Source organism: Gadus morhua, chromosome 10 (genome assembly GCF_902167405.1).
Source record: "Gadus morhua chromosome 10, gadMor3.0, whole genome shotgun sequence".
NCBI classification, from domain to species: Eukaryota; Metazoa; Chordata; class Actinopteri; order Gadiformes; family Gadidae; genus Gadus; species Gadus morhua.
Window position 1 is genome coordinate 26,243,719 of NC_044057.1, and position 27,609 is coordinate 26,271,327.

General features: G+C 46.5%; 4 protein-coding genes across 8 annotated transcripts; 2 read left to right on the forward strand and 2 right to left on the reverse strand.

Annotated features, from left to right (window-relative positions):
• Positions 1-131: 131 nt before the first annotated feature.
• Positions 132-10,166, reverse strand: cul4b (cullin 4B). Of its 2 annotated transcripts, none has more exons than XM_030368513.1 (20): positions 9,346-10,166; positions 9,058-9,173; positions 8,841-8,944; positions 8,650-8,719; positions 8,473-8,546; positions 8,223-8,385; positions 7,528-7,617; positions 7,179-7,261; positions 7,002-7,069; positions 6,587-6,705; positions 5,035-5,227; positions 4,844-4,948; positions 4,176-4,286; positions 3,532-3,617; positions 3,170-3,268; positions 2,965-3,078; positions 2,753-2,858; positions 2,007-2,179; positions 1,744-1,896; positions 132-1,442 (listed from the first exon to the last, which is right to left on the reverse strand). In XM_030368513.1, the coding sequence occupies exons 1-20, from the start codon at positions 9,764-9,766 to the stop codon at positions 1,347-1,349; spliced, it is 2,544 nt and encodes an 847-aa protein (XP_030224373.1). In that variant the 5' UTR covers positions 9,767-10,166; the 3' UTR covers positions 132-1,346. The 2 variants fall into 2 exon arrangements, with proteins under 2 accessions (XP_030224373.1, XP_030224374.1); XM_030368514.1 differs by having other exon boundaries at positions 3,170-3,262; positions 9,346-10,165.
• A 1,312-nt stretch (positions 10,167-11,478) lies between these two features.
• Positions 11,479-16,628, forward strand: ccng1 (cyclin G1). 2 transcript variants are annotated; one of them, XM_030368523.1, is made up of 6 exons: positions 11,479-11,696; positions 12,721-12,984; positions 13,105-13,358; positions 13,773-13,848; positions 14,286-14,396; positions 15,634-16,628. In XM_030368523.1, exons 2-6 carry the CDS (start codon positions 12,721-12,723, stop codon positions 15,823-15,825), a joined length of 897 nt encoding a protein of 298 aa, XP_030224383.1. In that variant the 5' UTR covers positions 11,479-11,696; the 3' UTR covers positions 15,826-16,628. The 2 variants fall into 2 exon arrangements, with proteins under 2 accessions (XP_030224383.1, XP_030224382.1); XM_030368522.1 differs by having other exon boundaries at positions 11,480-11,696; positions 13,770-13,848.
• nudcd2 (NudC domain containing 2) lies at positions 16,490-18,776 on the reverse strand. 2 transcript variants are annotated; one of them, XM_030368524.1, is made up of 4 exons: positions 18,350-18,776; positions 17,630-17,687; positions 17,387-17,538; positions 16,490-16,947 (listed from the first exon to the last, which is right to left on the reverse strand). In XM_030368524.1, exons 1-4 carry the CDS (start codon positions 18,536-18,538, stop codon positions 16,864-16,866), a joined length of 483 nt encoding a protein of 160 aa, XP_030224384.1. In that variant the 5' UTR covers positions 18,539-18,776; the 3' UTR covers positions 16,490-16,863. The 2 variants fall into 2 exon arrangements, with proteins under 2 accessions (XP_030224384.1, XP_030224385.1); XM_030368525.1 differs by having other exon boundaries at positions 17,630-17,678; positions 18,350-18,775.
• gabra6a (gamma-aminobutyric acid type A receptor subunit alpha6a) lies at positions 18,717-27,412 on the forward strand. 2 transcript variants are annotated; one of them, XM_030368516.1, is made up of 10 exons: positions 18,717-18,852; positions 19,316-19,413; positions 19,582-19,649; positions 20,102-20,322; positions 20,689-20,771; positions 20,882-21,025; positions 22,133-22,285; positions 22,687-22,931; positions 24,809-25,041; positions 26,268-27,412. In XM_030368516.1, exons 3-10 carry the CDS (start codon positions 19,647-19,649, stop codon positions 26,290-26,292), a joined length of 1,107 nt encoding a protein of 368 aa, XP_030224376.1. In that variant the 5' UTR covers positions 18,717-18,852; positions 19,316-19,413; positions 19,582-19,646; the 3' UTR covers positions 26,293-27,412. The 2 variants fall into 2 exon arrangements, with proteins under 2 accessions (XP_030224376.1, XP_030224375.1); XM_030368515.1 differs by lacking the exon at positions 18,717-18,852 and adding an exon at positions 19,059-19,224 and having other exon boundaries at positions 26,268-27,411.
• Positions 27,413-27,609: the final 197 nt, after the last annotated feature.

Consider the following 27,609-nt stretch of genomic DNA (forward strand, 5'->3'; position numbering starts at 1 on the left):
GGAGATTAGTTACTGTCAAGGTCTTAAATACACAACTCAAATAATAGATATTATTAGTATCTTAACTAAAGTGAATTGTCAGAGACACTATTGTACATACTTCGAAGCATAAAGTGGAGGAGAGAAAAATATGAATTCAAACAGACAATTGTTTTTAATCTGAAGTAATAACCCAACAGACTCATTTGGACACAGGGCATAAATCTGGTCAAGCATTATTTCTTAATCAATTCATCTGTTGAGACAATTGATTCACATTCATCCCACTTTTAACCAGGGCCAACAAGACACTTCATGAAACTTGTAAAAAAAAAAAAAAGATGCTCATTGGGTGATGGAAAAAAGAAAAAAAGAATTCAGAAACGGAGCAACTGACGTTCTTGTGCTTAGTCATTACAACACCCTACTGGTTAACACAAAAACGTTTTAAAAAACAGGTGCCTCTCAAACACTATTTTAAAAATGTAACCGTCCATGAATTATGTACAAAAAACGTGACATGGGGAAGAAAAAAAAAAGTGATGCAAATATGTGTTCAATGGAAATGCAGAGCAACATGAAGACATCGGGATAACAAAATAAGTGCTGTAATTTTGGCACATACCGCAATTCTGGCATAATTTTCAAATTTGATCCTATCCCATGAATTCTGTTTGACATAAGCATCGCTGTAGCAGTGAAACGGAGCATTGCAAATTTGAAATGTTCACAGATGCACACATTTAACACTGGAACGACTCAAACATGAGATCTGGAGATGAATGTTAATCCATTGGCCTCACATTTGACGCAGACCGAGGAAACCACCCTATTTTGTCCTACTTCCAACACAGAGTACAAGTGAGCAGTGTTAGGCGTGTATATGTTGAGGTGTATGTGTGTGTATACATGTGTGTATTGGCTGAGGATAGACAGTGAACGAAAAAAACAAAAGTGACGTAATAAAGGAGCCGAACGCATTTCACGAAACTATGAAGAGAGAAGAATCTAAGTTTGAAAATAAATATTTCTCCTTCCTCCATAAACAGAAAAGAGCAAAAATGACCAACATCTGTTTGTCTCCTTGTCCGTGGAAGTCCCATTCTCTTACTGGCGAAAGAGGAACGCTGACAATATCCTATTTTAAACGGGCATGCGGTCCACAAGATCAACCCAGCCCTGACAAGCCCTCCCGGGGAGCAGTATCCATTCACTTGTCGGTCGCTGGGTTTAAGGAGGAAAAACTGGAGCCGTCCGACGGAGCGAGCAGGACAGGAGACCAAGCATTCACGAAAGCCTTCGGCCAAACCGGATGGCCCTCGTCTTCCTCCATCTCTCTCCTGCCCTCGCTCCCTCGCCCTCTTCCTCTAAGCCACATAGTTGTACTGGTTGGGGTTCTCCTTGTCCCGCTCCATATAGTCTCGGTCGATCAGAGACTCTATTCTCTTCTTCAGGTCAGCAGGCTGAGGGTCGGCGAGAGGGGAAAGGGGGGGGGGGGGTTAACGATGCGGTCAACAACACCCTGTTTAAGTTCAGCAGAGCCTCTTCCGTTGGCATGTTCAACATAGCTGCGAAGGCACATTACAACAGGGTCTGACAGGACCCATTGTGCTCCAACAAGACTGCCTAACGGCTCATTAGAAAAATGCCATTTGTGCAGAGCGCCTTAATTGCATTAAAACTAATTGGCCGGCTGCTCACATATTAAACCTTAATAATGTAGCCAATGGAAAGAGATACAGGATTGTGGGTGAGAGTTTTTACCTTCACTGGAAACTTGAGCTGGTTGTAGACTTCGGACACCAGCAGATTGTGGGTCAGGGTCTTGCGCATCTTCATGATCCTAACAATGGCGGCGTCGATCTGGTACTGACGATCCTGGTACACCCGTTCGGTGGTGCTCGCTTGCTCCTCCACCTAAGGGAAGGGGCGGGGGGGGCACACACACAGGGACCATGAGGATCTCAGTTCAACACGATGGGGAACAATTAGGACCAGAGTGTCTGCCACCCTGGACCAGGTCGTACCGTTTCTTTCATCTGGATCTGGTTGATCTTGATCCTGAAGAGTTTGTGTTTGAAGTCGTCGTTGCACGAGAACTTGTCTCCGTCCTCGATGTCTTTGCTCTTCGGGACCTTGGTGAGGACCCGGGCTTTGCCGCACGCTAGCGACTGCAGAGTCCGCCTCAGCTCGCTGTCCTCTGTAGTGTCCGACACAAACACAAACAAACACTTGAACCATCTGTTCTTAGTAGGCATGGGCAAAATGATTCTTATCCGGGAATTCAGTTCCCTTCACTATCACGAAACGTTTGTTTGAGTCGTTCGATCAGTTTGTTTAGTCACAGGGAATCTCAGGTGTGTGGCCTCACCCCTTTGCTTTCAAAACACCAGAAGGTCTCAGACGGTGACGGTGCTCGAAAAACAGCACATTTCTGAAGCATTAGCCTACGTCTCCACTCGAGTATTACAAGTGTGTGGTTTTAAGAATAGCCCAAGCTGCCTCAACCCCCATGAGAACCTTTTAGACTCAATCAATGTAAGGTTGAGCGGAGATTAAGCTCTGTTCGTCTGCATCTTTTATTCACGTGACAACATCTCTGGTTAAAACAAGAGAATCAGTTCTCTTGTTTTGGGAATCAGTTCTCGTCATTCACCTTCGGGATTCGTTTATTCTGGCGAATCGTTCGCGAATCTTAGGGCCAAGGCACATTGAGTGACAGGGCCAGGTTGCAAAATGCTTTTGAATCCGGTGTGTGTGCGATTGAACAAACCTATTCCTGTCGCCAATTTGATCTCGTCCAGGGAGAACTCCTCCCCTTCGTTGAACATCAGCAGCACCAGTGTTTGGAACAGAGACACCTGGAGCTCCTTCCGGCCCTGTAGGGACACAGACACGAGATCACCGTGTTTGAAACCTGTGGCTTCACGGGTGGCCATCAGGACACACAGGAAGAGCGGAAACGAGCAGAAAGCATTAGCATACCTCTTTGAATTCCGCCCTCAAGACACAATGTCCCAGTGTTGATTGCCACTGCAGCTTCCTCCCACTGTGTTTCCCGAGGTAGAAGGTCTTAAAGATCTCCTGCAGCCGCACCATCTGATCGTTTGATAGAACATACATGTTTGAGTCACACCAGTGTCTGGTTCATGTGTGAGGTGAAAGACATCCATGTCCACCGGGTACTGACCTCTGCAGGCAGGTGGACCTCCATGGGGACGTACGTCGGCCAGTATCCCATGGTGAGGATGTTCACGGTCAGCTCAATGTTGCCTGGGATGTTCTGGTACTTGCAAGGAGGGTTAGACCGTTACGATGGCAGAGTCAACCAACAGTTTGTTCCTATATTTATGACTTTTTATCCAAAGCAACTTACATTTGTACAAAAGTACATTTGTCAAAAGAAAGAAACAATATATATCTTTACGTACATTCAGTGGCTTCCGAGGAATTGTGCCATTGGATGCGTAGACAATTCAACGTGTCAAAGGAATAACGTGGAACCAACCAGGGCTATTGTTTTGGGAAACCGTAGCTCAAAATGATTATCACCTGTTTGAACTGCATCATGATGTCCTTGGACAGCTCCATGTCCTTGAACATGCCCTCCAGCTTACTGGTGAAAGCCGCTCCGCATTCTTAACGTAAATGATTAGTAAGTGTATAAATTAATAAATAAATAATTAGTTAATTAGTGATCGTAAAGAGAAATGTCAGATCCAGCAGTCCTACCATGCTGTAGCAGAAACCCGAAGGGGCATTACGCCTCGTCCCAATTATGTGATTACAGATCCCCGTTTCCGGCAACGTGATTGGTCAAAACAAATATGAGGCGAAAGAAACGGAATGCCAGATCCCTCGATTTTAGCACGCCTGCCATTAGATCTAGTCTCTGTGTTGATTTGTAAATTAATGTCTGAGTTGTGAGACTAAATCAAGTGTAATGTACAGAACTGAAAATCCATGCTTAACCTTTATATAATTTTAACCAAAATGTCCATGTTCAACTGTAATGACAACCCACTTAAAAAAAGAAAGAAAAAAAAAGGGATCTGCCAAGCAAGCAAGGAAACAACCAGATTATAATTGATGATTAATGAATCATTATGATATCTTTTTGGTGGATTGACAACCTTTACTTATGCAACTCCAAAGGGTTTGGGTAAACAAGATACAGAGAGAAGGAGAACACGAACCGTGTTTGAGCTTCGACAGCATCGACTTCTCAGCATCGACCGAAGCGCTTTTCCCCACTAGCAACCGCTTGGCCAGGTCCTTCTTATAGAAGGCCTCAAACACGTCTTTACCTAAAAAGGGGATTCAGATATTAACGCAAAGTATTTGACATTTCACTTTTTAAAAGTAATTTAAGTGTCAGTGTAACCCCCGGTTTCAGCTCGGATTGGCCCCATCCCAAGACTCAGGCCCAGTCATGGCGTGCCGTGCTGACTTACGGTTCCACTAGCGGTTTAAATGCGCTAACGTTCCCCGCCGCACGTGACATGGACCATCTCCGAGGTGAGGCCGTAGCGAGCGCGACCTCCCTCAAGCGTGGGGACGTCAGCCCTGCTTGCTTCCCCATGGTTACGACCCACACAAACATTATACTACCTTCTTATAAGCGCTATAAGAAGTGATGATCAATATAAAATGCCCGTCACATAACATGGCATTATACTATTATATTGTACAAAGTGTACTGGAATCTCATTTTTGTGACAGTAAGCAAATACTATTTTGTGGATACATACAACAAAGCTTACTATGTTGACAATCATACAAGACATATTTCACAGTTAAGTAAAATAATAATAAGGTTTTTGGTTCACTACCCCTTTAACAAATATTGAGAACAAATCCTTACCATAAATGAACCTAAAGATGATCATGATCTTGTCCAGCATCTTCTCTAGTTCTTCATCGGTTGCCTCTTTGTTGCCTGCCCTTAGCTTTGAGTCAACATGCTTTGCTATAAAGGTAAACACAAGAAGGTTGGATTAGGTTTAGGTTGGATTAGGATCAAACAAGTGTCCGCAGGATGAGGCGTTCTCTTACCGATGAGTTCAGCGGGCTTGTTGGGACGTTTGTTGATGAACGTTTCAAATGCCTCTTTCATGGCGTTGACAAACTTCTCGTTCTTCATGAAGCAGATGTCGATGATGTGGTCCACTTTGTCTTTGAAGTCCAGCAACTCCTGAACCATCGTCTTGTCCTTCTCCGGGTTGATAACGATCGTGCTTCCAAACACCTGAGAGAAGGAAACGTTAGTGTTGACTTTAAGGCCAGCAGGATGTGCCTCTGCAGCAGCAGTTGCTCAAACCATCTAGATCTTCAAAGCCAAGATAAGCACAAAATTGAAAACAACAGCCATTTCCCATAATTGAATATGAATGTACAAAAGCCGTCTAATCTGATCATTTAATGAAACAGAGATTGTCTCAGGATAAGGAACTTTGGAAAGAAAAATTAAATACGAAATCGTCATCAAAATATTGGTTTAAAGGTCACAATTAGATTATTTCCCCAAATCATTCAGCCCTACTCAGGAATTTAGATCTTCCGCTGAAAATTAAAAAAATACATTTCTGGAAAGTTGTTCTCAGCCTCATCTTGAAGCCGTTCTGGATATGTTTCTGCCATAGGACTCCATGACTGTTAAATGCTGCGATTAGGCAGAAGTTTAAAGTCAGGCAGGAAGCATTCCAATCCTATAATCAAAATTGGAGTCACTACAAAAAGTGCTTCTAAAAGTCTACTGCACAAGGAATCAGAAGAGATATAGTTAGTTTAAACGTTTGTTTTGCTTTTCTTTCAATTAGTAATAATTTGTTTGTTGACGGGGTTAACCACCGACCTCAAGAAACAACAACAAGGTTCAAACTACCTAAGTGTCCTCCATCTGTTCCTTGGTGGTTATTCGGGACCTACCTTAATGTACAGCCCACCTTAACGTACAGTCCACCTTAACGTACAGTCCACCTTAACGTACAGCCCACCGTAACGTACAGCCCACCGTAACGTACAGCCCACCGTACAGCCCACCTTAACGTACAGCCCACCTTAACGTACAGCCCACCTTTATGCTCAGCCCACCTTAACGTACAGCCCACCTTAACGCTCAGCCCACCTTAACGTACAGCCCACCTTAACTACAGCCCACCTTAACGTACAGCCCACCTTAACGTACAGCCCACCTTAACGTACAGCCCACCTTAACGTACAGCCCACCGTACAGCCCACCTTAACGTACAGCCCACCTTTATGCTCAGCCCACCTTAACGTACAGCCCACCTTAACGTACAGCCCACCGTACCGTACAGCCCACCGTACCGTACAGCCCACCTTAACCCCACCTTAACGTACAGCCCACCGTACAGCCCACCTTAACGCACAGCCCACCTTTATGCTCAGCCCACCTTAACGTACAGCCCACCTTAACGTACAGCCCACCGTACCGTACAGCCCACCGTACCGTACAGCCCACCGTACCGTACAGCCCACCTTAACCCCACCTTAACGTACAGCCCACCTTAACGCGCAGCCCACAGCCTACCTTAATGTGAAGCCCACCTTAACGTACAGCCCACCTTAACGTCGTACAGCCTACCTTAATGTACTCTATCCACTGCTGCAGGAGGACCTGGACTCCGCCTCGCACGCGGCTGAACAGCTGGTAGAGGAGGGACAGATCCTCGATCCGGTTCTCATCCAGCAGGTGGGTCAAGCCTGAGGGTTTAAGCAACAAGGTCTCAAGAAACGTGGACATGCCAGTACACCGCCATGCAGGGAAACCCGGGAACTTGGATCAGCATCCATGCTAAGCGTTTGCAGACAGAGTCTATGGTGTATGCTATAGTCTACAGTATAAAGAGGTACGAATTACTTTATCTCTTAAATGGTAGCCTTTAAAAAGTAGTTCTATCGATCTATCAAATGAACCTGAAAATGGCATCGTCATAATAGATAACAGAGAAAGAAGGCTCAGGTAACCATACCTTAATAAACAAATAATCGGGACGTACCTTTCTGAAGCGTGGCAGCGAGATGTTCCCCCAGAAGCTGCTTCTCTACAGTAGCAATAAGTGGTTTTCTAAAAGAATACCAAAAATGAGTCATTATAATAATCGACCATTAACTGGAAACGTGCAGCCAATCGAAAAGTGCTCCATTCATTTCCCAGCGTCTGGCCGGCCACTCACTGGGTGCTCTGGTCCAGATAGGTGATGACCCGGTCGGCTTCCTCCTCCAGGCGCTTGTTGACGTGGTACAGATACTCTGGCACCTGATAACAGAAGAGGCCGGTTACGACAGGACTGGCTTCAGCAATGCAAAACAGTGCGACGAGAAAAGGTGTATGCTCAGGAAAAAATGGGTGATGACACAAATGCCCAAACTATTCTATTATCGTGTGTGTGTGTGTGTGTGTGTGTGTGTGTGTGTGTGTGTGTGTGTGTGTGTGTGTGTGTGTGTGTGTGTGTGTGTGTGTGTGTGTGTGTGTGTGTGTGTGTGTGTGTGTGTGTGTGTGTGTGTGTGTGTCTCATTAATCACCTCTCTCTCCTGCATCAGCCGCTGCCCCTCCGCAGCATATAGACGATTAGTTTCTTCCAGGAACCGCTGCTCAAAGGAGTCCTGATAAATCTGTCAGGGTTGGAGAGAACACGGCGGCCATTAGAGGTATTCTTCAATGGGATGTGGACGCTTCGTCAAAAGAACGGTCCGTGCTGATCTCAAATAACACAGCTGTCGACCCTACTGGTGGCTCCCATTCATCTTGGAAACAATAGGGGCCAAAAGAGACCTTTCACCTGAGCTTACTTTCAACAAACACATGTTAATTAGATAGAGGACAGGTGTACAGGGGGAACAGCAAGTCAATGGAAGCTCAGAACATTTAATAGTCTCTTCTAAATCCACAACTGCACCGCAGACAAATAAAAAAGTATTTTTTGGATGGGGTGGTTTCAAGATGGCTGAGAATTCTAGAGAAGTTGCCAATAAGAAATCTAGAAAAAGTGTTTCCCTCTCATAGTTAGTCCAGTGTGGTATTATTTGCTAAAAGATAAACCTCCATCAGAGCTGCATGGGAACTGTAATAGTAAGTCTGAAGACTAGTGTTAGCATGTCCAATTACAAAACACACATAGTGAACCAGGGAAACTCGATAAGGAGGAGCTAGCTAGCTAAAGGAGTAAGGAAACACCTGTGTCCGTGAGATGGGGGGGGCGGGGTTAGAAGAGGGTTACCTGCAGGTCGGAGAGCATGCTCAGCAGGCTCCTCAGCAGGCAGCGGTCGATGGCCTCGCCGCTGCGTTCCCTCTCGATGAGCAGCAGGATGCCGTCGATGGTCTTGCTCTGGACCTTCAGGTCGCTGATGATGTAGAACCTGAAGAGCTCCAGGCCCATGTCCCTGAGACACACAGCAGGGTCAGACGCTGCCTACGCAGGAGGAGCGCCACTCTTCAGCGTGAACCGAGAGGAGTAAATAAAGACTCACCAGATTGAAGGAAGCATGGAGTTTTGTAAAACATAGGTGCGGTCCAGGAACAAGAATATACTCCTGATCATGATCTGTTGAAAAATAAAATGTTACAAACACGTCATTTAAATTTTACATTCGGTTTAATATTATAGCAACACTACTAGTGTGTTTATTAATTCAAGGATCCCCTACCATTTGTCTACAGTGATCTTGCCAACACTTGTCAATTTTCTTCAGAAAGAGCACACTATCCAACGCATCTGTAATTATACGGGTTAAGGTCATACAATAGTGGTGTGAGCGATATCTGAAATCACTGATCTCAGTTCAAAATACTAATGCTTGGCTTTAACAGAGGAAAACAGGAACAGGGGAAAGGATATTCTCTGAATTGGCTGATCTGTGCCTTGATGTGGTCCTCACACACAGCCCTAAGCTGCTTGTAGAGTTTTGCAGATATCTTGTGGGAGCAAAGATTCTCAACAGCCTTAATAAGGGGAAAGAAAACACATGTTTGTGGCATATCAAGACAGGAGCACATTTCCATAGGCCACACGCAAACATTGGTTGGATTGTCGAGCCTTGCTTCCACAGTTCTACCTGGTAGAGCTCCTCTAGGTTGTATTTGATGGAAGTGCTGTTTTGAATGGCCTCCACTGCCTCCTTCAACTTCTGCCAGGTCTCGTGTGTGTAATTCTCTGGCAGCTTTGGCTTATCTGTGTGAAAAAACAGTTTTCAAAAAGAGAAATATACTGAGACACAAAAATCTTAGAAGGCCTGTTTGCACTAAGGAAACAGGCTACCACTAGTGAACGCAGTGTTATTGTATTACAGGCAATTGAACCATGAATCAGTATGCTCATCAGCTTCCAACATCGCAAAGCCCACCTTTGAAGTTCTTGATGACTAGTTTCTTCGCGGCTCCAGGTTTACTGTTGGAGAACGTGTTGGATCCCGCGGTCTTGGTCAGTCCGTTGGCGTGGTGTCCCACACCGCCGGGCAGGAATACGTTCTTGCTCTTATTTGAGCATGAAGCAGTTTCCTCAGTCATCTTCACATCCAGTCCGATGAAATCCACAGAGTCCTCGAACCGCAACTTCTTCTGGATGTGTTGCGAAGTGGGAGAATTCAGGGATTTGGGAGACGAAGAAATGGAGTCAATCAAGTCTTCCCTCTCGGTTCCACTGTTTATTCTCCTCTTCTTCGAAGCCGTGATGCTGCTGTCGTGTTTGACATCAGAAGCTGCTGGTCTAGCCTCCTGGGTCGGCCTGGGTGGAGGATTAGGGGAAGGTAAACCTGTTGGAAACATGAAAAAATGGAATACAAATTCTAATAGCCAGTCTTCTTGTGAACCTCAGGTCAGGTCGGGGAGGAGATCCGTGTCCGACAACGTCAGCCTATTGGGATGTGGAGGTGAACGTCCAGTATGTGTCCAAGTATAAAAAATGCATTAAATCTCAAACTCAATAGTCCCACTTGAACCACTCTCTCGTTCTTGTTATTGCTGGCAGAAGAAAGATGGTCGGCTACTGCTTCCTCTTTCGGCCCCTTGTCTCACCACGCTGTTGGTCCTCTAGATGTTTATTAGACCACTAAACCAGCGATAACTCTCTCAGATGGCAAATCAGAACACGCTGTGTGAAACATGTATGAAACGCTGTGTTTTTAATAACAGAATATATCCAAACGCTACTGCAACACCGTGACCCCACCGGAAGTAATTGGTGCAGAATACTTTTTTTTTGCAAGGATCGCAGCGGACCTTTTAGATGTCGTTCAGAGGCCCGCCACTAGATGGCGCCATGCCGGTGTCAGTTCACTCCTTGCAGCCATCAATCCCCTGTTATAATCAGTAATTATAATGAAGCGGTTTTTTTTATCATCACAGATACACACATTTGGGTATTTATATCTTGCTTAAACGAAAGGTAGAATTGAGCGTATTGAATAACACAGCGGTGGCGGTGGGAGTCGGGACCCTGGCTGTGGTCAGATTCGCCAGTCCGTGGTCAAGCCAGCCGGCCTTATATTTAGAGGGCGCGCGTATTCTGTAATTTATGATAAATGCATTGAAAGGGCCCAAAGCACCTTGCGCCATACGTTCTGACAGTGGCTGATATATTGGCTGATACAGTTGTGATCAGGGCAACTCTGACTGTACACTTACCCACAAACAAGAATTTTTACTGTTTAATTTTTTAGATAATTTTTAGTTAAAGACAATAATAATTACATTAAAATGAATATGTCAGAAACTTGCTGTGAAAACGTATAGTTCCACAAGCTCTGACGGTGGCTGATATATTTGAGATCAGGCCACTCTGGCTGTATACTTCATACAAATCCAGCATTTTTACAGTTTTTACTGTGCAACATTGAACTTTAATTCGAAGTGAACTAATATGATATTCAAAATGCCTAATTGTGGGTGAGTTGTCCCGGTCTCAAATATATCTGCCTTATCAGAAAGTGTTTTTAACGCCCGTTTCAGATACAATGACACTGTAAAAATGCTTAATTTGTGTGTTTGAGCACTGCAGGTTCTGTATATAATATACCGACGTGAACACCTTATTTTGAAAACCGGACGTAGTCAAATGTAGAAAGTCACTCGCTGCACTCTCCCTATCTGCGCGTGTATTCTATCCTTTAAGGTAAATGCATTGAAACGGCCTGATGCATTTACAATAAATGATAGAATACGTGCGCACTCCAAATGCAGGGACGTCTTGCTTAACCACTGAGCGGCGATTGACGGCTAGCCTGACCACCGAGCGGCGTTTGACGGCTAGCTTGACCACTGAGTCGTGACTAGGCTAGACCGACGGCAGTTTAAACCAGTGGCGGACACTATGGATAACGTAGCACGTCCAATGGTCTTCTACTTAGTCGACTTGAGCCCGCCTCTATCTGAAAAGGGCCTCATGCATAGCTGAACGTCCCGCTAAGCCAATGATACTCTAGAACGGGTGTCGTCTAACCCGACCAACCAATCGGGTGGCTTTGTGCTCGGCCACGGGGCTGGTCTTAGGTAGCCCCGACTGGATAAGAGCCCCCTTTTCCCCACTGCCTTATACACCAAGGGTAGGGGGTGTGCAAGGCGCTGTCAAATACATGCTTAAGACTTCTTATTGATATAATATACTGACGCTTTATTGTTAAGTTTCACCTCTACGTGAATCTTATTTTCCACCGACATATTTTTTCATCCACGAACAAACAACCATCTACTGAGAAAGGTAAGCCGGTCCTCCGCCTTCCTCTCCCGGTGTAACTACTACATTTATACCGGGAGATGATAAACGTATCCTTACTACAGTTATCATGTGTGTACTGAGTAAATTAAGTAATTGTATTGGCTTACAAAGTCTGGGATGTTTTGATCACCAACCTGCTGGCCTGGTGTGTTTCACAACTACGTTTGTTTCGATTACACAAGGCGAAAGTGTCTACTTAAGCTTATTATAATCCTAGAATACCTTTAACAACTCGGTTTTACATTGAAAATTAATGATCGAGGTTAAACTCATGAGTTAGTACACGGAGCTACTGTCGTGGGTCCGTGACGAAGCCGTAAAAGGAGTTATGAGAGCCGATCTCCGCCTGGTCCCAGTGTTGGGACATGCCCCGACATGTTGACTGTCAGGCCCCCGTCCGTGACTAGCGCCAGACCCCGGTTCGTGACGCAGAAGGCCCGACACGGCCCCGCATGACCTGACCGTCGGAAACATTGTCTAATCGTCATTATCTGTTAGGCTTGACTTTAATATAATGTCAAGGATAGACATTTTCGATACTAGGGGTTTTATGTAAACGCTGGAGCTTTATCAAATCGCTTGGCTAGACTGGTCTCCACCCCTCTCGAGGCCGGTTCAGTCCGGTTCTGATGACGGCGGCCCGGAGACTTATGGGATGGGTTACATATTTGGGATGTGTTACATATTTTGTCCTATCACATGATATTCACATGATATTATTTGTTTCCAGGGTTTACTTCTCGGATATGTTTTTACATTGAATTGGTTGTATCTGCAGTTCCCCTGTCCTACTCAAACGTCATGGAAATTTGGGAGCGTCAACATGACTGTGTTCCTTTTCTTTGGTGTGGGTCATTATTTACAACATGTATCCTCTTTTAAACAAGGATGCACTTCAACGCTTTGGGCAAGGGAGCTACACAAAAGTACACACGTGAATATATTATAATAAATTCAATATTTAAATTGTATTCACGTCCCATTCTCGATCTTTCCGTCTCGTCAGATGATTGACACAGTGACAGGATCCGGGCCAGCGCCCTTTGCAGTCCAGCTGAAGGCTCTGCTGGACAAGGAGGCCCGCTACCAGCCCAAGCTGAGCGGCCTGCGGCTCATGGAAGGGGCCAGCGACAACGGTCTCAGGATGACCGCCCGACTACGGGAGTTTGAAGTGAAGGACCTCCTCTCCCTGACCCGGTTCTTTGGGTTCTGCTCGGAGACCTTCTCCCTGGCCGTCAGCCTGCTGGATCGCTTCCTATCGATCATGAAGGTAAAGGACCCCCCCCTCGCCACGCTGTAATAACGCGTGGCGCGTATGCATTAGTATTTTTTGTGGTCTCACTCGTCACGGTTGGAGTTCTAACGATGTCGTCCTTGTCCCCGGTCTCAGATCCAGCCCAAGCACCTGTCCTGCGTTGGGCTCTGCTGCTTCTACATCGCCGTCAAGTCCTCGGAGGAGGAGAGGAATGTGCCGCTGCCCAACGACCTGATCCGCATCACGCAGAACCGCTTCACAGTGTCGGACATGATGCGCATGGAGAGGATCATCATGGAGAAGCTGTACTGGAAGGTCAAGGCGCCCACGTCCCTGCACTTCCTCCGCCTCCTCCACGGCCAGGTCCAATCACAGCTCAGCACGGACGGGTAAGGGCGCTCTCGAGGAGCGTAGCCTCAGCCACGTTCAATTGTAGAACTTGTACTATCTTCGTTGTATGCGGGGAATGGGTTAACCTAGCAACTGTTAATGCTTAGGCGCTTGTTCCTATGAACAGCCTTACTGTACTGACGGAGATGTTTTGTTTTTCTTCTTACAAATGTACTTATTGTAAGTCGCTTTGGATAAAAGTGTCTGCTAAATGTCACTTAATGTGGTATTATTTAAAACGTCCTAGTAGTAGGGTGACAAAGCTCAACATTTCATGGCATTTGATCATTTTGTGACCAAAGGCACCAATTTGGTGGTTCAGCACAAAATGCACAATAGGTTAGCTATGCCTCCACTTTAGTTATTTATTTCCTGATATGTTAACTGACCAAATGGATGTTGTTTAACAGCAGGAAGGTCCTCAGCCTGGACCGACTGGAGGCCCAGCTCAAAGCCTGTCACTGCTCCTTTGTCTTCTCTAAAATAAAGGTACGGTAGCTTTATTTTCCCTATCGTTTCTTGTATTCAAAATGTCAGATTGTTGGACATGGAATATGGCAGCATAATTTGACAAACCCGGTTGTTCAGAACTGTAAACCTGCTCCATAAAGTCAGATGGGGTTTATCACACCTGGTATTAGAATAGGCCTCAGCATGACTCTGCAGTGAGCACTTGTGAGTCTGCCATTTGGCTTCCTCCCTCAATATGCAAATACACAGTGAATACCATCAGATGGTTACGCTCCAATCATTGTGAAACTCCAGGAAATATTTGTTCATGTTTCATAAATAAGTATCTGTATTGATATAATTCTGGTTGAGTCCAAATTGGAAATATGTGGGCATCTGTTAAACCCTCTTGTGTTTCTTAAACGACATGGTTGCATCGAATGTGGACTAAAACCGTCTTTGAATCCTTTCTTTAGCCGTCTCTGCTGGCTCTGGCCCTGTTGCGTCTAGAGGCTGAAGAGCAACACGATCAACAACATGTGGAGGCCATAGGCGAGGCTCTGCAGGGTCTGCAGCAACAACTGAATGTGAGTAAACACGCTATCACTTTACCCTCGGCCAGCGGGTCGTGTCCCAGAGTTGTTTACACGCTCCGCGTCTCTCCGCTCTGTTGGAGCCACGGACCATTGTATCGCCCCTTACTGGAACAAGGGCTTCATTGTTGATCACGAATGATGCAGAAGAAAACTAAGCTGAGCATTAGGGGAGCTTAACGTCTACTGGGACCAGGATGTGAAACGTGAGCAACATTTTAAAGCATTAATATGCAGCCGATGGTGTTATCGACTTTGTTTCTTAAATTATTTGGGATGGGACAAAATATCAATACTGCGCTATAGCGTCACCATTCTTCGTGCAATATCAGAATCTACACCATGGCGCCAATTATCGATATTGTAATTAATAAAAAGGCACTCTAAACAGATGACTTAAGACAGAAATCCAGCACTTATCTTTTAAAATCATTTTGTATTCATAGTTATAGGATTGTCTAACGATATATTGATTATCGGTATGGTGGGCCATGTATTGCTTATCGTGAGGTACCCTGTAATAGGGATGGGCGGTGTGGCCTAAAATCCATATTGCGATATACATTGCAGCCTATTGCGATAACAATATATATATCACGATTTATAAATCATAATAGAACCATTTCAGAACAGGTTACATAGACTCTAAGGAAAGCCAAACTGCTAAATGTATAAAACAAACGAAGAAAGAAACTTAGTATGTCGTTTTGAGAACATTTATTGTGCAAAACTGTAATCATACAACATAATGTTGTAGCTGCAGAGACTTTAAAAAAGAGAAATCTTCTGTGTAATGATGTATACTTCTCTTAATGAAATTTAAAACTGGTGTCTTGCTAATAAAGAAACGGATACTGTGAATTAGGGAAATACGTCCAGTATTAGGCATGGCTATTTTAGTGTGTGCACAGATACTTGCTATTAAAACATACAAGTGCAAAATGAACGCATATCATTTTGGAATGAACATGAAATGAGCGCAATCACCAGCTTCTCCGTTTCGCTTTCAGCCATATTTACTAAGATGACGATGATGCGTTGAAGCCGGTACAGAGCTCTCATGGCTCTTTTTTATGTTTCGCGAGTCATGGATAGATCGCGTCAAACATACATTATCGCGATGGAGCAATATAACTAAAATCTCTATCGTAGGCCAGTTTATATCACGCATTCCTACCCTGTGACTCCCACCCCTGTGGAGTACGTGTTTTGATGGGCTCTCCTCCTGCAGATCAGAGATGGCGACCTGGTTTGTGTGAGGGAGCTGGCTGGGAAGTGCCTGGCTGAGTACGCCACCACCAAGTGCTCCAAGCCCAACAGCCAGAGGCTGCGGTGGATCATCTCCGGGAGAACGCAGCGGCAGCTGAAGCCCAGCTACTACAAGATCGCTCATCTCCCCACCATCCCCGAGACCGTATGCTAAGGCCTCGGGACGCCGCGGTGGGCGACCTCCTAATTAGACTAACTAGAGAAAATGGTTGAAATATTACCTGTGACATGGTCGCCCACCGTCCCGCTTTCCCTTACAGAACTTCATTATTGATGATGCAGTTCTTTAAGGGAAACTCTGTCTGTTTTTGTGAAGCAATGCGGTACGACTTGATGTGAAACTCATTCATTACCATCTAGTGAGGTTTTTCTTTGGCGGATTTGAAACGCTTCCACAAGTGTACAGTATGTTATCGTTTGAATCTGTGCTGAGATACTTGGTTATTCTCGGGAACAGGTTGCTGGTTTTTAAGCAATAAAGTATAGAACCGCCTAGGTCCTCAATCCACCATGTGGAAGAGGAGGGAGAAGGGTTTTGTGAAACTAAAAAACGAAACCAAGAAATCAGGCCCAAAACCCTTAACTCCCACCCTAGGTTGCTCGGCTGTCCTCAATGCACACTCCTACCCAAGGTGAATGAAACTTTTAATTTTGTTTTGAAACTGAGCTCGATGGGGTTTCCCCTAAGTGACGCTAGGTATGATCCTAGCATGTATGGCGGCCATCTTATCGATGGCCTTGCTCTATAAGATGAGACATGATCCTTATATCAATGGTTACAGATGTAATTAATTTGGAACAAAATTAAACTTTAGACATTATTTGAATGGATTTTAATTTGTGAAGAGATGGAGAGAAAAACTTTTGGATTTGGCATTTGATTATCGCACTTGAAAATAGTTCATCTGGATGACCCATGTACTTGGACCTTTCAATAAAAAAACCTATTGAAAAGCATTTGGTTGTACAGTATTGATTTCATTTACCTACTTAAACCTAGCTTTATTTACAATTCCTGTATTTATTTAAATGGCAATGAGTTGCCCATTGTAAATGCATCCCACATATATATATAAAGGCAGCGTCTGACGATATTAATGTCAGATGGGAAATGCAGGTATCTGTCCATGTTTTTGCTTGACGGAGCACGTCGCCTGCAAATAGTTTCAAACCACTTCCGACACCTTCATGGTTACTTCTGCAAGCTGGAGAAGTCGGGTCCACCGCCAGCAAAGTTCCCAGAAATCTCTGCACCACTGAAGTCAAATCCAGGGTTCTGTTGCAACGAGAGATAAATTACATTTGATATCTAGTTACTACTGAAATCCCAACAAGTTATTTTGGTACCAAGTGTGCTAAGACTCGCTATCCACAAGTTTCCGCCTCTGCGTGATGCTTTGGGCGTATTGTGGGTTTCAATACCGGTTACTACGAGATTGTAAACAATCGCCGTCTGTCATTCAATCATTCCGATTTCAACCAAATAGTTAGTCTGGTTGTAGGAACTGACTCGAACGGCACACGTTCCCGAGCCGTTTACGCAGACATCATTTTATTCAGTGACAGAGCAATTATATACCGTGATGTGATCAGCCTTCCAGCTGATCAGCTAAAAACACAGCTGAGGCATGTCGTAGGCCGGATGTTTGGCCGACATTTCCCCAGTAACCACCCCAGGAAACGTGGATAGTCTCCTTGGGATCAGTCCCACTGACCTCTCTGTGGAACCTCTCCAGGGTCAGCTTCCTCTGCATCTGATCCTGGACCCATGCGTCTGCGCAGTACTCCCCCTCTAAAAGGGAGGGCCAGCAGTTCCCGGCCGCCCGGTTTGTCTTCATGAGGACGATGCGAATCAGGACCTTATCCTCTGTTGGAGCAAAGGTCGGGTGATGAGTGAAGACTAGTGGCTCACAGTGAAAGGATGTTCAATGGAGAAGGAAGGCCGGAACTTCACCTACCCAATGTCCATGTCGACTCATCAGAAACGGTGCTGTCGTAAAGCCTTCCCTTAAGAGTCAACAGAGAGAACAAAGATTTTGTTTTACCAAAATCCCTTTACTGCCCTGTATTTCCTGTTATTTAGCTTGTCCAACTGCAATTATTTTCACAATATACAATTTTGCCTTTTTGGTAACCCACAAACTAATTATGGAAGGGTCCCATTTTCAAACTTGACCATAAAGGAACATAGTATGAAGCAGTTATTAGTTTACTTTGTAGATGTGTTTTTTTCAGTCTACGAATAAAGAGTCAATAAGCCGGATCATATTATGTTGAGAGGGTCTCAGACAAGCATGTTATTATTGTTTTGGATCGGAAATTCAGTCATAATTACCCACTCCTTCATCTTGCATTATCTTGTCAACAGCTCGGCCTACAATATTTAGTAACGATAATAAATGACCTCATGACCCATCCCAGGACTTCCGGGTCACAATGAGGTGCGATCATTTCCAGAGACGTTATTTTGGCTTACTTGAGTGATGATTTCGCAACTTCGAGTCATCATTTGAAATTAAAAGTTACACTTGGTCCAACTTGTGCAATTTGATCACTGTGGCGATACCTAACCATACTGCTGCATATGTGTCTGTGCTTTGAAACACTGCCTATTTTAAAATGTATGAATACAATCCAGACCAGAAACAAACGACGTGTGCATCTTTCATAAACCCTACCTTGAAGATCTCCTTTCCTTTGACATGCAGTTCAACTTGTCTTGAGCCCAGAGTGCATTTCACCTCCTTCCCAGATGTGCCCTGAGGGACGTTCACTTCGATGAAGACCTCTTCCATGGTCTGGTACCACGACCCCCAGGAGGTAGGGCAGGGGACAACGCCACTCCTCTCCTCGAAGTGCACCGACATGCTGATGCTCAGCCTCCGATCGTCTCTGCCAGAACCCCAAAAGCTAACTTAATAGTTCACTAAAACCTCACAGGATATGACCTAACTTAAGTCCCGGATTGGCCATTAAAAGATAAGTAGAAATGACACATCTATTCAGAAGCGGTTATGCTGTTGAGACGCAGCATGATGTAATAGAGTAGAAGAGCCTTCTCATCTAGATTGGGGTTTATTATCGGACTCATGCTGCTCTGGCTCTTCTTCGTCCAGGTCGGTTCCGGGTGTCCTTAAGGCGGCAGCCCTCCAGCGCCCCCTGCTGGGGAAAAAATATAGTGGTGAGTTGACTTCTGCACTCCATAAACACACTTTGTTTAGCTTAAATCTTTAAAACGTTAAAGATTGGGGCAGTTGTACTAACTTAATTGTCTCGATAATATAGCTTTGGTGTTTATCTGGTGGGTGAATGTAGTTTGGAGTGTGAAATGGTTCTCACTGTCTACAAAAGGAGTGGATTTAGTGATCCTTTAATTGGATTAGGACAGGTCTTTCCGTCTCTTTAAAGTCATTCCGTTTGCAGACACACACATAGTCAGCTGTTTACGTTTTCCACTTTCCTCGTGTTTGTTTTAATAGAGAGGTAAAGAAAGTTAACTAACAAGTTTCAGAATGACTTTGTTCATTCTGCTTACTTTCATTTGGTGGGCAAAGTAAGTCATTTTCATTTCTAAACATAGGTCTACTTGAGTCCAACTATGCCTACCTGTTAAACTAGATGATAGCACGTTTGTCTCATATCAGTACAGGTCATGTCCATGGAAGCCATTCAGCCAACATCACTGCAATCCTGGACCGACTGCTGGATGGCTACGACAACAGACTGCGTCCCGGCTCTGGCGGTAAATACCCTTCATATATCTGTTTCATCATTTTCTTATGAGGCTGAATTTCATAAAATAACAATTCAGATACATTGCCTAAACATTGAAAAAAATCCAGTTGACAAAAAATGTTGTGTGGGCCAATGTTGTGTCTTGCTGCGAGTGTGAACCCTGAACTCTTAACAGGAGGGATAACCGAGGTGAAGACGGACTTCTTCGTCACCAGCTTTGGACCGGTTTCAGATGTTGAAATGGTAACGTGTCTTTCTGCTGTCACCGGGACACATGTCGGCCTGTTGACGGTGGGAAGGGATGAGCTTCAGGGCTTACTACCTAATGAATTTTAATGTGTTTGACCATCCTCATAACGGCTATCTCGCCGGCCTGCCGATCAATAAGGCATCACGAAGCAGGATTGCTGAATGATTTTATGAAAGACTTCCCGTCGTGAATTGCTTCTACCACCACCACCTCCACCACCATCCAATGTTAGACTTTCTGCTGTAATCAGATGGCAGTTGAACTGTCAAACTCACTTATAGGGGAGTGCTGTTTCAGAGTTAATCTAGACATGGTAGTAACAAACATGTACACCACAAGATAAAATGTAAAATAATTTATTTGATTAATTAATTAATTAACCACGCAGGATAAATGAGGGACATTCAAGGGAATAACGAACACCACCACTGTTTCCTGACTACAGGATTTCACCATGGACATGTTCTTCCGGCAAATGTGGGTGGACGAGAGGCTGAAGTTCGAAGGGCCAACCGAAATCCTGCGTCTTAACAACCGAATGGTGGACAAGATTTGGACCCCAGACACTTTCTTCCGCAACTCCAAGAAATCCCTGGCCCACAACATGACAACCCCTAATAAAATGTTCCGCATCATGCAGAATGGAACTGTGCTCTACACCATGAAGTGAGCCGGATGCGTGTGTGTGTGTGTGTGTGTGTGTGCGTGTGCGTGTGTGTGTGTATGTGTGTGTGTGTGTGTGCGCGCGAGAAATATAGGATAGGTACATCTCAATAGTGTGTGTGTGTCGGTTTCTGTGTGTGCAATTGTGTGTGTTTCTGTGTGAAGTATAGGATTAGGTATATCTCGTGTGTTTCTGTGTGAAGTATAGGATTAGGTATATCTCGTGTGTTTGTTCTTCTGGGGTTGGGGGAAGCGGTGGTATCAATGTTTACATGTGCTTGTAGGATGAGTTACAAACGGCTGATTCGGCTTGATTCAACTCCCATTACTCTGACATGTATAACCTAGACCTCATTTGGAATGTCTCAGGCTGACTGTCATCGGAGACTGTCCGATGCAGCTCATGGACTTCCCAATGGACGGCCACACCTGTCCTCTCCGGTTCGGGAGCTGTGAGTACTCCCATTCATCCTGAGGTGCTGCCTCGCGGAAGTGCAACACACACGTGTATGACCAGCAGGGAGAATGCACTGCTCAACAATCCTGCCCCTTGCCTCTTTAGATGCCTACACCAACCGTGAGATCGTGTTCACCTGGAGGAAGGGCCCCATCGACTCGGTGGACTGCCCCAAGGAGTCCATGAGCCTGCTGCAGTACGACCTGGTGGGCCAGTCGCTGTCCAGCACTGTCTTCAAGTCCAACACCGGTGAGTCCCGCTGCGGTGACCTTTAGTTCCTCACTGCACACACGTGTCTCCCTCGTTCTAAAGCAACAGGTTGAGGTGGTCATACCCCTCAAAGTCCTCAAGATATATTTGTTTGGGGGATGGAGAATGTGATTTGTCATTGTTTTCTTGGGGGGTTTGTTCCTTTTTTCAGAACAGAAACAATGGTATTCCCCGTTGTGGGCCGATCTAGCTCTATCTGGTGGCAGGGCTGAGAGAGAGAGAGAGAGAGAGAGAGAGAGAGAGAGAGAGAGAGAGAGAGAGAGAGAGAGAGAGAGAGAGAGAGAGAGAGAGAGAGAGAGAGAGAGAGAGAGAGAGGGAGAGAGAGAGAGAGAGAGAGAGAGAGAGAGAGAGAGAGAGAGAGAGAGAGAGAGAGAGAGAGAGAGAGAGAGAGAGAGAGAGAGAGAGAGAGAGAGAGAGAGAGAGAGAGAGAGAGAGAGAGAGAGAGAGCGAGCATGTGAAGGCACATGTGTTTGGCTCGGGCGAAAGTCTGCGCGCATGTGTTTTGACACGGTGACATTGCATGCCCTCTCTCTCCTCTGCAGCGTCCCGTCCCTGCTCCTGATCCTGCTCATCCTCCTCCTCCTCCTCCTCCATCCCACCATTTCACAGGGTCTCTTACGCAGCCTCCCTCTCCTTCGGCTCTCCCCCCCTCCCCCCCTCCCCCCTCCCCCCTCCCCCCGTCTCCCCTCATCCCTCCTTTGTTTTAGATGTGCTGCCTCATGTCAGCGGGCTGTTCCCCCTCCTGGCAGCAGGGCAACTGTACATCTGCCAGCAGCCGCTGCGCTTCAAGGGCAGTCAAGGGCACATGTTGTGCGTTGTGTTGTCTCTCTCTCTCTCTCTCTCTCTCTCTCTCTCTCTCTCTCTCTCTCTCTCTCTCTCTCTCTCTCTCTCTCTCTCTCTCTCTCTCTCTCTCTCTCTCTCTCTCTCTCTCTCTCTCTCTCTCTCTCTCTCTCTCTCTCTCCCCCTTCCTCCCTCTCTCCCCCTCCCTCTCCCTCTCCCTCTCCCTCTCCCTCTCCCTCTCTCTCTCCCTCTCTGTCCACTGTCTGTCTCTTCCTCTCCGGCTGAGCCACGCTGTTTGTCTCTCAGGTCACTACTCGGTGATGGTCGTCCACTTCCTCCTCCAGAGGAAGCTGGGCTACTACCTGATCCAGACCTACATCCCCCTCATCATGGTGGTGGTGCTGTCGCAGGTGTCCTTCTGGATCAACAAGGAGTCTGTTCCAGCCCGCACCGTCGCCGGTACCCCAACAGACCCCTCCCCTCGACCGTCCTGTCACATACGCACCTCCCCTGGTCTCCTCCTTCTGAACCGGCCACAGTTGTTTGCTACACTTTTATTCAATTATGCACCCACATAAATTCAAAGAATCGATCTTTTTATTATTATTATTATTATTATTATTATTATTATTATTATTATTAATTTACAAAACATTAATTTTATTTTATTTTATATTTTTATTTATTATTATTTTTATTAATTTACAAAACATGAATATTTTTTCTATTTAGTATTATTAGTAGTAGTAGTCATTTACAAAACAAAACATGAACACATCTCTGTGTCTCTATCCATGTGTACATGTGCTGGGCTCTGTGTCGGCTCATGCTGGTCCCCTGACCCCCCCTGAAACCTCCAGGCATCACCACCGTCCTCACCATGACAACGCTGAGCATCAGCGCCCGCCAGTCGCTGCCCAAGGTGGCCTACGCCACCGCCATGGACTGGTTCATCGCTGTGTGCTTCGCCTTCGTGGCGTCCGCGCTCATCGAGTTCGCGGCGGTCAACTACTTCGCCACGCTGCAGGCGCACCGTCTGAAGAAGCAGAAGGCCAAGCTGCACGAGATGGAGATGATCGCCGAGGAGGACGAGGACGAGGCTTTGGTGAGGCCGGCGTAGGACTGGAGAGGATGTGGAGGATGTGGAGGATGTAGGAGATGTGGGTGATGTGGGGGATGTGGGTGATGTGGGGGATGTGGGTGATGTAGGTGATGTGGGTGATGTAGGTGATGTAGGTGATGTGGGTGATGTAGGTGATGTGGGTGATGTAGGTGATGTGGGTGATGTGGGTGATGTAGGTGATGTGGGTGATGTAGAGGATGTGGGTGATGTGGGTGATGTAGGTGATGTGGGTGATGTAGGTGATGTGGGTGATGTAGGTGATGTGGGTGATGTAGGTGATGTGGGTGATGTAGGTGATGTGGGTGATGTAGGTGATGTGGGTGATGTAGGTGATGTGGGTGATATGGGGGATGTGGGGGATGTGGGTGATGTAGGAGATGTGGGTGATGTAGGAGATGAGGGAGATGTAGGGGATGTGGGGGATGTGGGGGATGTAGGGGATGTGGGGGATGTGGGGGATCTGGGTGATGTAGGAGATGAGGGAGATGTAGGAGATGTGGGTGATGTAGTTAATGTGGGTGATGTGGGTGATGTAGGAGATGTAGAGGATGTGGATGATGTGGGTGATGTAGGAGATGTAGAGGATGTGGATGATGTGGGTGATGTAGATGATGTAGAAGATGTAGGTGATGATGTTGTTGGAGATGTAGGTGAGGTAGATGTTTTTGATGCTGTGGATGCTGCAGATGCTGTTGATACAGTAAGAAACAGCCTCTTCAGTAGCCCTCCCTTTTTGGTATCTTGGTGAGTAGACCTCATCACCTCATGATGAGCATATTTTGGTGAGGGTATCAAAAACACTTCAGAATTCATGTGGGGATACAAAACGGTGGAGGTGGTGTCAGAAGGCCCCTTTTGAATCTTTGCAGAATGTGATGCGCCAACATGTTATTGCATTTGGAAATTAGAGGTTAAGAAAGTGAACTAACAAGTTTCAGGACCACTCCCTTAGTTTTTCATTTATTTTATTTGGTGGGATGGGTAAATCAGTTTTTTCAAAATGTCAGATATCCAATTTAACTAATCAAATAGCAAAGTTCCTTTCCACACATCCATACATAGCGTCTCTCTCTCTCACTGTATTTCTATTTAAGTACTATTTCTATTTAAGTACATCCCGCTCCCATGATAAGAAGTTTTCAGTGTGGTCTTCACAGATGACGGTTTTCTTTTTTATGCTAATCCCGCACGCCGCTGTGATGGTGTCAGACTGGGATCTGCCTCACGCGAGCTCTCACCGCTCCAAAGCTTTATAAATAGCCCTGGTGTGAACACGGCACACAGCAGCACAGCGCTCCTTGCCATCACATCTCCACAGGACCCCGCTACCTGCTGGCCAGCCCTCACCTTGTTCCCGGGGGTCCCACCAGGCCTGGGTGGGCGTACACATTGTGTCAGAGTGCAGCGGGGTGTAGACGTCCCCCCTGATGTACAGAGATGCTGTCAGTACTCACCGTGGGGCAGTAATTAGCGAGACGGAGCCCGTAGTTGAACGGTTAATTGAACAGGGAGTTTATTTTCTTGCTGTCAGTTCTACGGCGCGAGCCGCGCCCTCGTGTCCCTTAGTCCGTCGCCGTCGCCCCCTGTGCTAACAGAACTCTGCACTGCTGCGTCAGGGCCTTCTCCAGCGTCATCACGCCCGAACCGCAACCCTCATGCAGTCACACACACACGCACGCGTACACATACGCGTACATGTTGCTAAAAACTCTCTGGCTCACGGATCACTACGAACGCACAGAAAGGTTTCGACGTATCTCAAGAGCGTAGTTTGCAGGGGGACCAAAAACACAGAGAATACATTACGTTTTTAAGAATACCCTTAAATGACTAAACCCCCCCCCCCCCCGCACCCCCAGCCGGACGGCTTCCCCCGGGGGACCCTGAAGAGGAGGAACCACTCCATGGCCCCCAGTGAGGGCACCGTGCCCATCTTCCTCCAGCAGGGCTCCGCAGTGCCGGCGAACCCCCAGCTGGCCGGGACCAGCCCCATCGACCAGTACTCCCGCGTCCTCTTCCCCCTCACCTTCGCCCTGTTCAACATCGTCTACTGGTCCATGTACCTGTCCAAGGACACCATGGAGAAGCCCAGGTGAGGCCTTCTGTTTGCTGCCACGGTCCAGACCTTTGGAGGGTTCAGCAGGCGTGTTTCATCCCAAGTCGCTCACAGAGGATTCAGCGGCACCTGGTGAAGGTTAGGGGCTGACCGCGTCTCTCTCAAGGACGCCCACTAGTGGGCACATCGGGAACTTTCCACGCAGGGAGTCAGACGCCAGAAATACAGTTGTGCTCGTAAAAGACACGCACTCAGACAGCGACTGCTCGAAGAATTCAACGGCCGTAAAAGACGCCGTCTTTGTGTCGTTCAACCCTTTACCTATTAAGGTTTTACCGCCCTCTAGACTAGGCAACACAGAATGCAGAGAAAGCTTTTTATGAATGCATAGCAAATGTTGCGACACCCCCAGGAGCGAACGATGTGAGGTGTTGTTGTAGCTGCGTCGCAGGCGGCGCGTTGGCTGTAAACGTCATAGATCTGCCACGGAGGAGTGGGGGGACCAGGGCTTCATTCCGATAGAGGAACAGCAATAAAGCGCTCTCCTCTTCGGTTAGGGTGACCCGAGGGCTGGAGGAGCTAGACAGCAGAGCGTGAGGACTCCAGCCCTCCACACGGGGGGAGAGAGGAGCCCAGGAACCCCACCGCTGGTTATGTTGAACAGGAGCCACAGAAAACACAAGCGTTCAATCTCCTTCTGATAGCTGAGCCACTTACAGAGCTCAAAGCTACGAGGGAGAGGGAGAGGGAGAGGGAGAGGGAGGGAGAGAGAGAGAGAGAGAGAGAGAGAAAGAGAAAGAGGGAGAGAATGGAAGCGAGAGAGAATGAAAGAGGGAGGGTGAGAGGGAAAGAGAGAGCGGTAGAGAGAGAGGGAGAGAGAGAGACACAGACACATGAAAGCAGGAGAGAGAAGAGAGGGAGAGATCTGTTACATAACACACGGGGTGTGCAGATCTTCCATCATGTTCCTGTCGGGGTTGGGCTCGTGTTGTGTTGATAGTGTTGTGCGGAGTAACGAGACAGAGAGGGAGACAAGATGGAGGCCGGAGCACCGCTGCACGGGGATCCTGATGCTCTCGCCCCGTTCCTACATTATTCCCGCCTGCCCTGGGAGGAGCGCCGCCACCACAGCGCTCGGCGTTCCCCGCTCTGTGAGCAGGACGTCTCCGGGCGGAGAGAGAGAGAGGAACTGAACCCTCACTCTTGGCTTCGATCTCTGCTCACATGTTACTTATGCTCTGCTGTATTGTGTTCTCTTGCAGAGACATGAATTCACCGTCCTCTTAGACGAAGAGCACCCCATGGGCATGTGACGGTGGAGGGACGGCGCCTGTTCCATCTCCATCGCTCTCTCTCCATCGCTCTTTCTCTCCATCGCTCTCGCTTTTTCTCTCTCTGTGACTTTCTGTCTTTCTCCCTCTTTCCTTCCATCTCTCCCTCTCTCCCTCTCCCCCTTTTCTCTCTCTCCCTCTCTCCCTTCTCCCTTTTCCCCCTCTCCCCCTCTCCCTCTCTCTCTCTCTCTCTCTCCCTTCTCCCTCTCTCCCACTCTGAACAAGCACTTAGCATTTGTTCTGCACTCATCCAACAGAGGAAATGAATCAGAAAGTAATTTATTTCCACATCTCGTATCTGTTCACGCCACAGAGTGTGACCACGGCCCGCTTGTGGTCCAATCAGCGACTAGAAAGCTGAGCGCCATGAGAGGCTGATGCCTGGCGTGTAAATGTATACGTATATATATATATATATATATATATATATATATATACTTTAGAAGTAGACCTAAAGAGGCCGTCTCACCATGGGTAGGGTGGCCAACGCACACACACACTCGCACACACTCGTACACACAAACACACACACGCACGCACACATGCACGCACGCACACAGAAACGTATACATGTGACTAAACTCAAGCGCAAGCCTAGAAAAACCTCAAAAAAGGAGGTGGATGATATAATCTATGATGGCTGGCACTGGTGGTGACGCAACAGTGAACCAATGCTTTCAGAAGCCTGCCCTCTACAGAGACACAGCTCCCACTACAGCGAGATCAAAGGCAACTTACAGAAGGCTCGCATCCCTCCTTGCGGCTTTTAAAATATGTACTCAACCTGAGAGAAGAAGGAACGCTGGGATGAGGATGATGTTGCATATACCCTGCGCCACCTCGGCTGGGGAGTTTCAGAGCCCGCCTTTGGAAAGCAGTAAAAAGGGTTTTGAAACATTTCGCCCAAAGGGAAATGGTTTCCCCAGTTTGTTTGTGGTGTTTTTTTAATTGTCGTTTTTTTTTTTTGTGTCGGCATGATCATTTGTAAAACTTGAATTTCTATATTTCATGACTTTAAATAAAACATATCCCAACAGTAACTCACGTCTTCATTTGAACATTGTACTGCATGCTGTGTTTTGATTGGATTGGTCTCGGATCAATTGGCCCCTGCAATGCATTGGAAACGAAACCCAAGGTTAAAATGCAATTACATTATTGGCTATTTCCCCTCTTCCGAGCAAGATGTTTGTTCTCCACTTCGAAAATTCACTTGGCCCTTTAATTTTTTTCTCTGCAATGGAAGCTGCTCATCCACATCATCAGTCTCCAG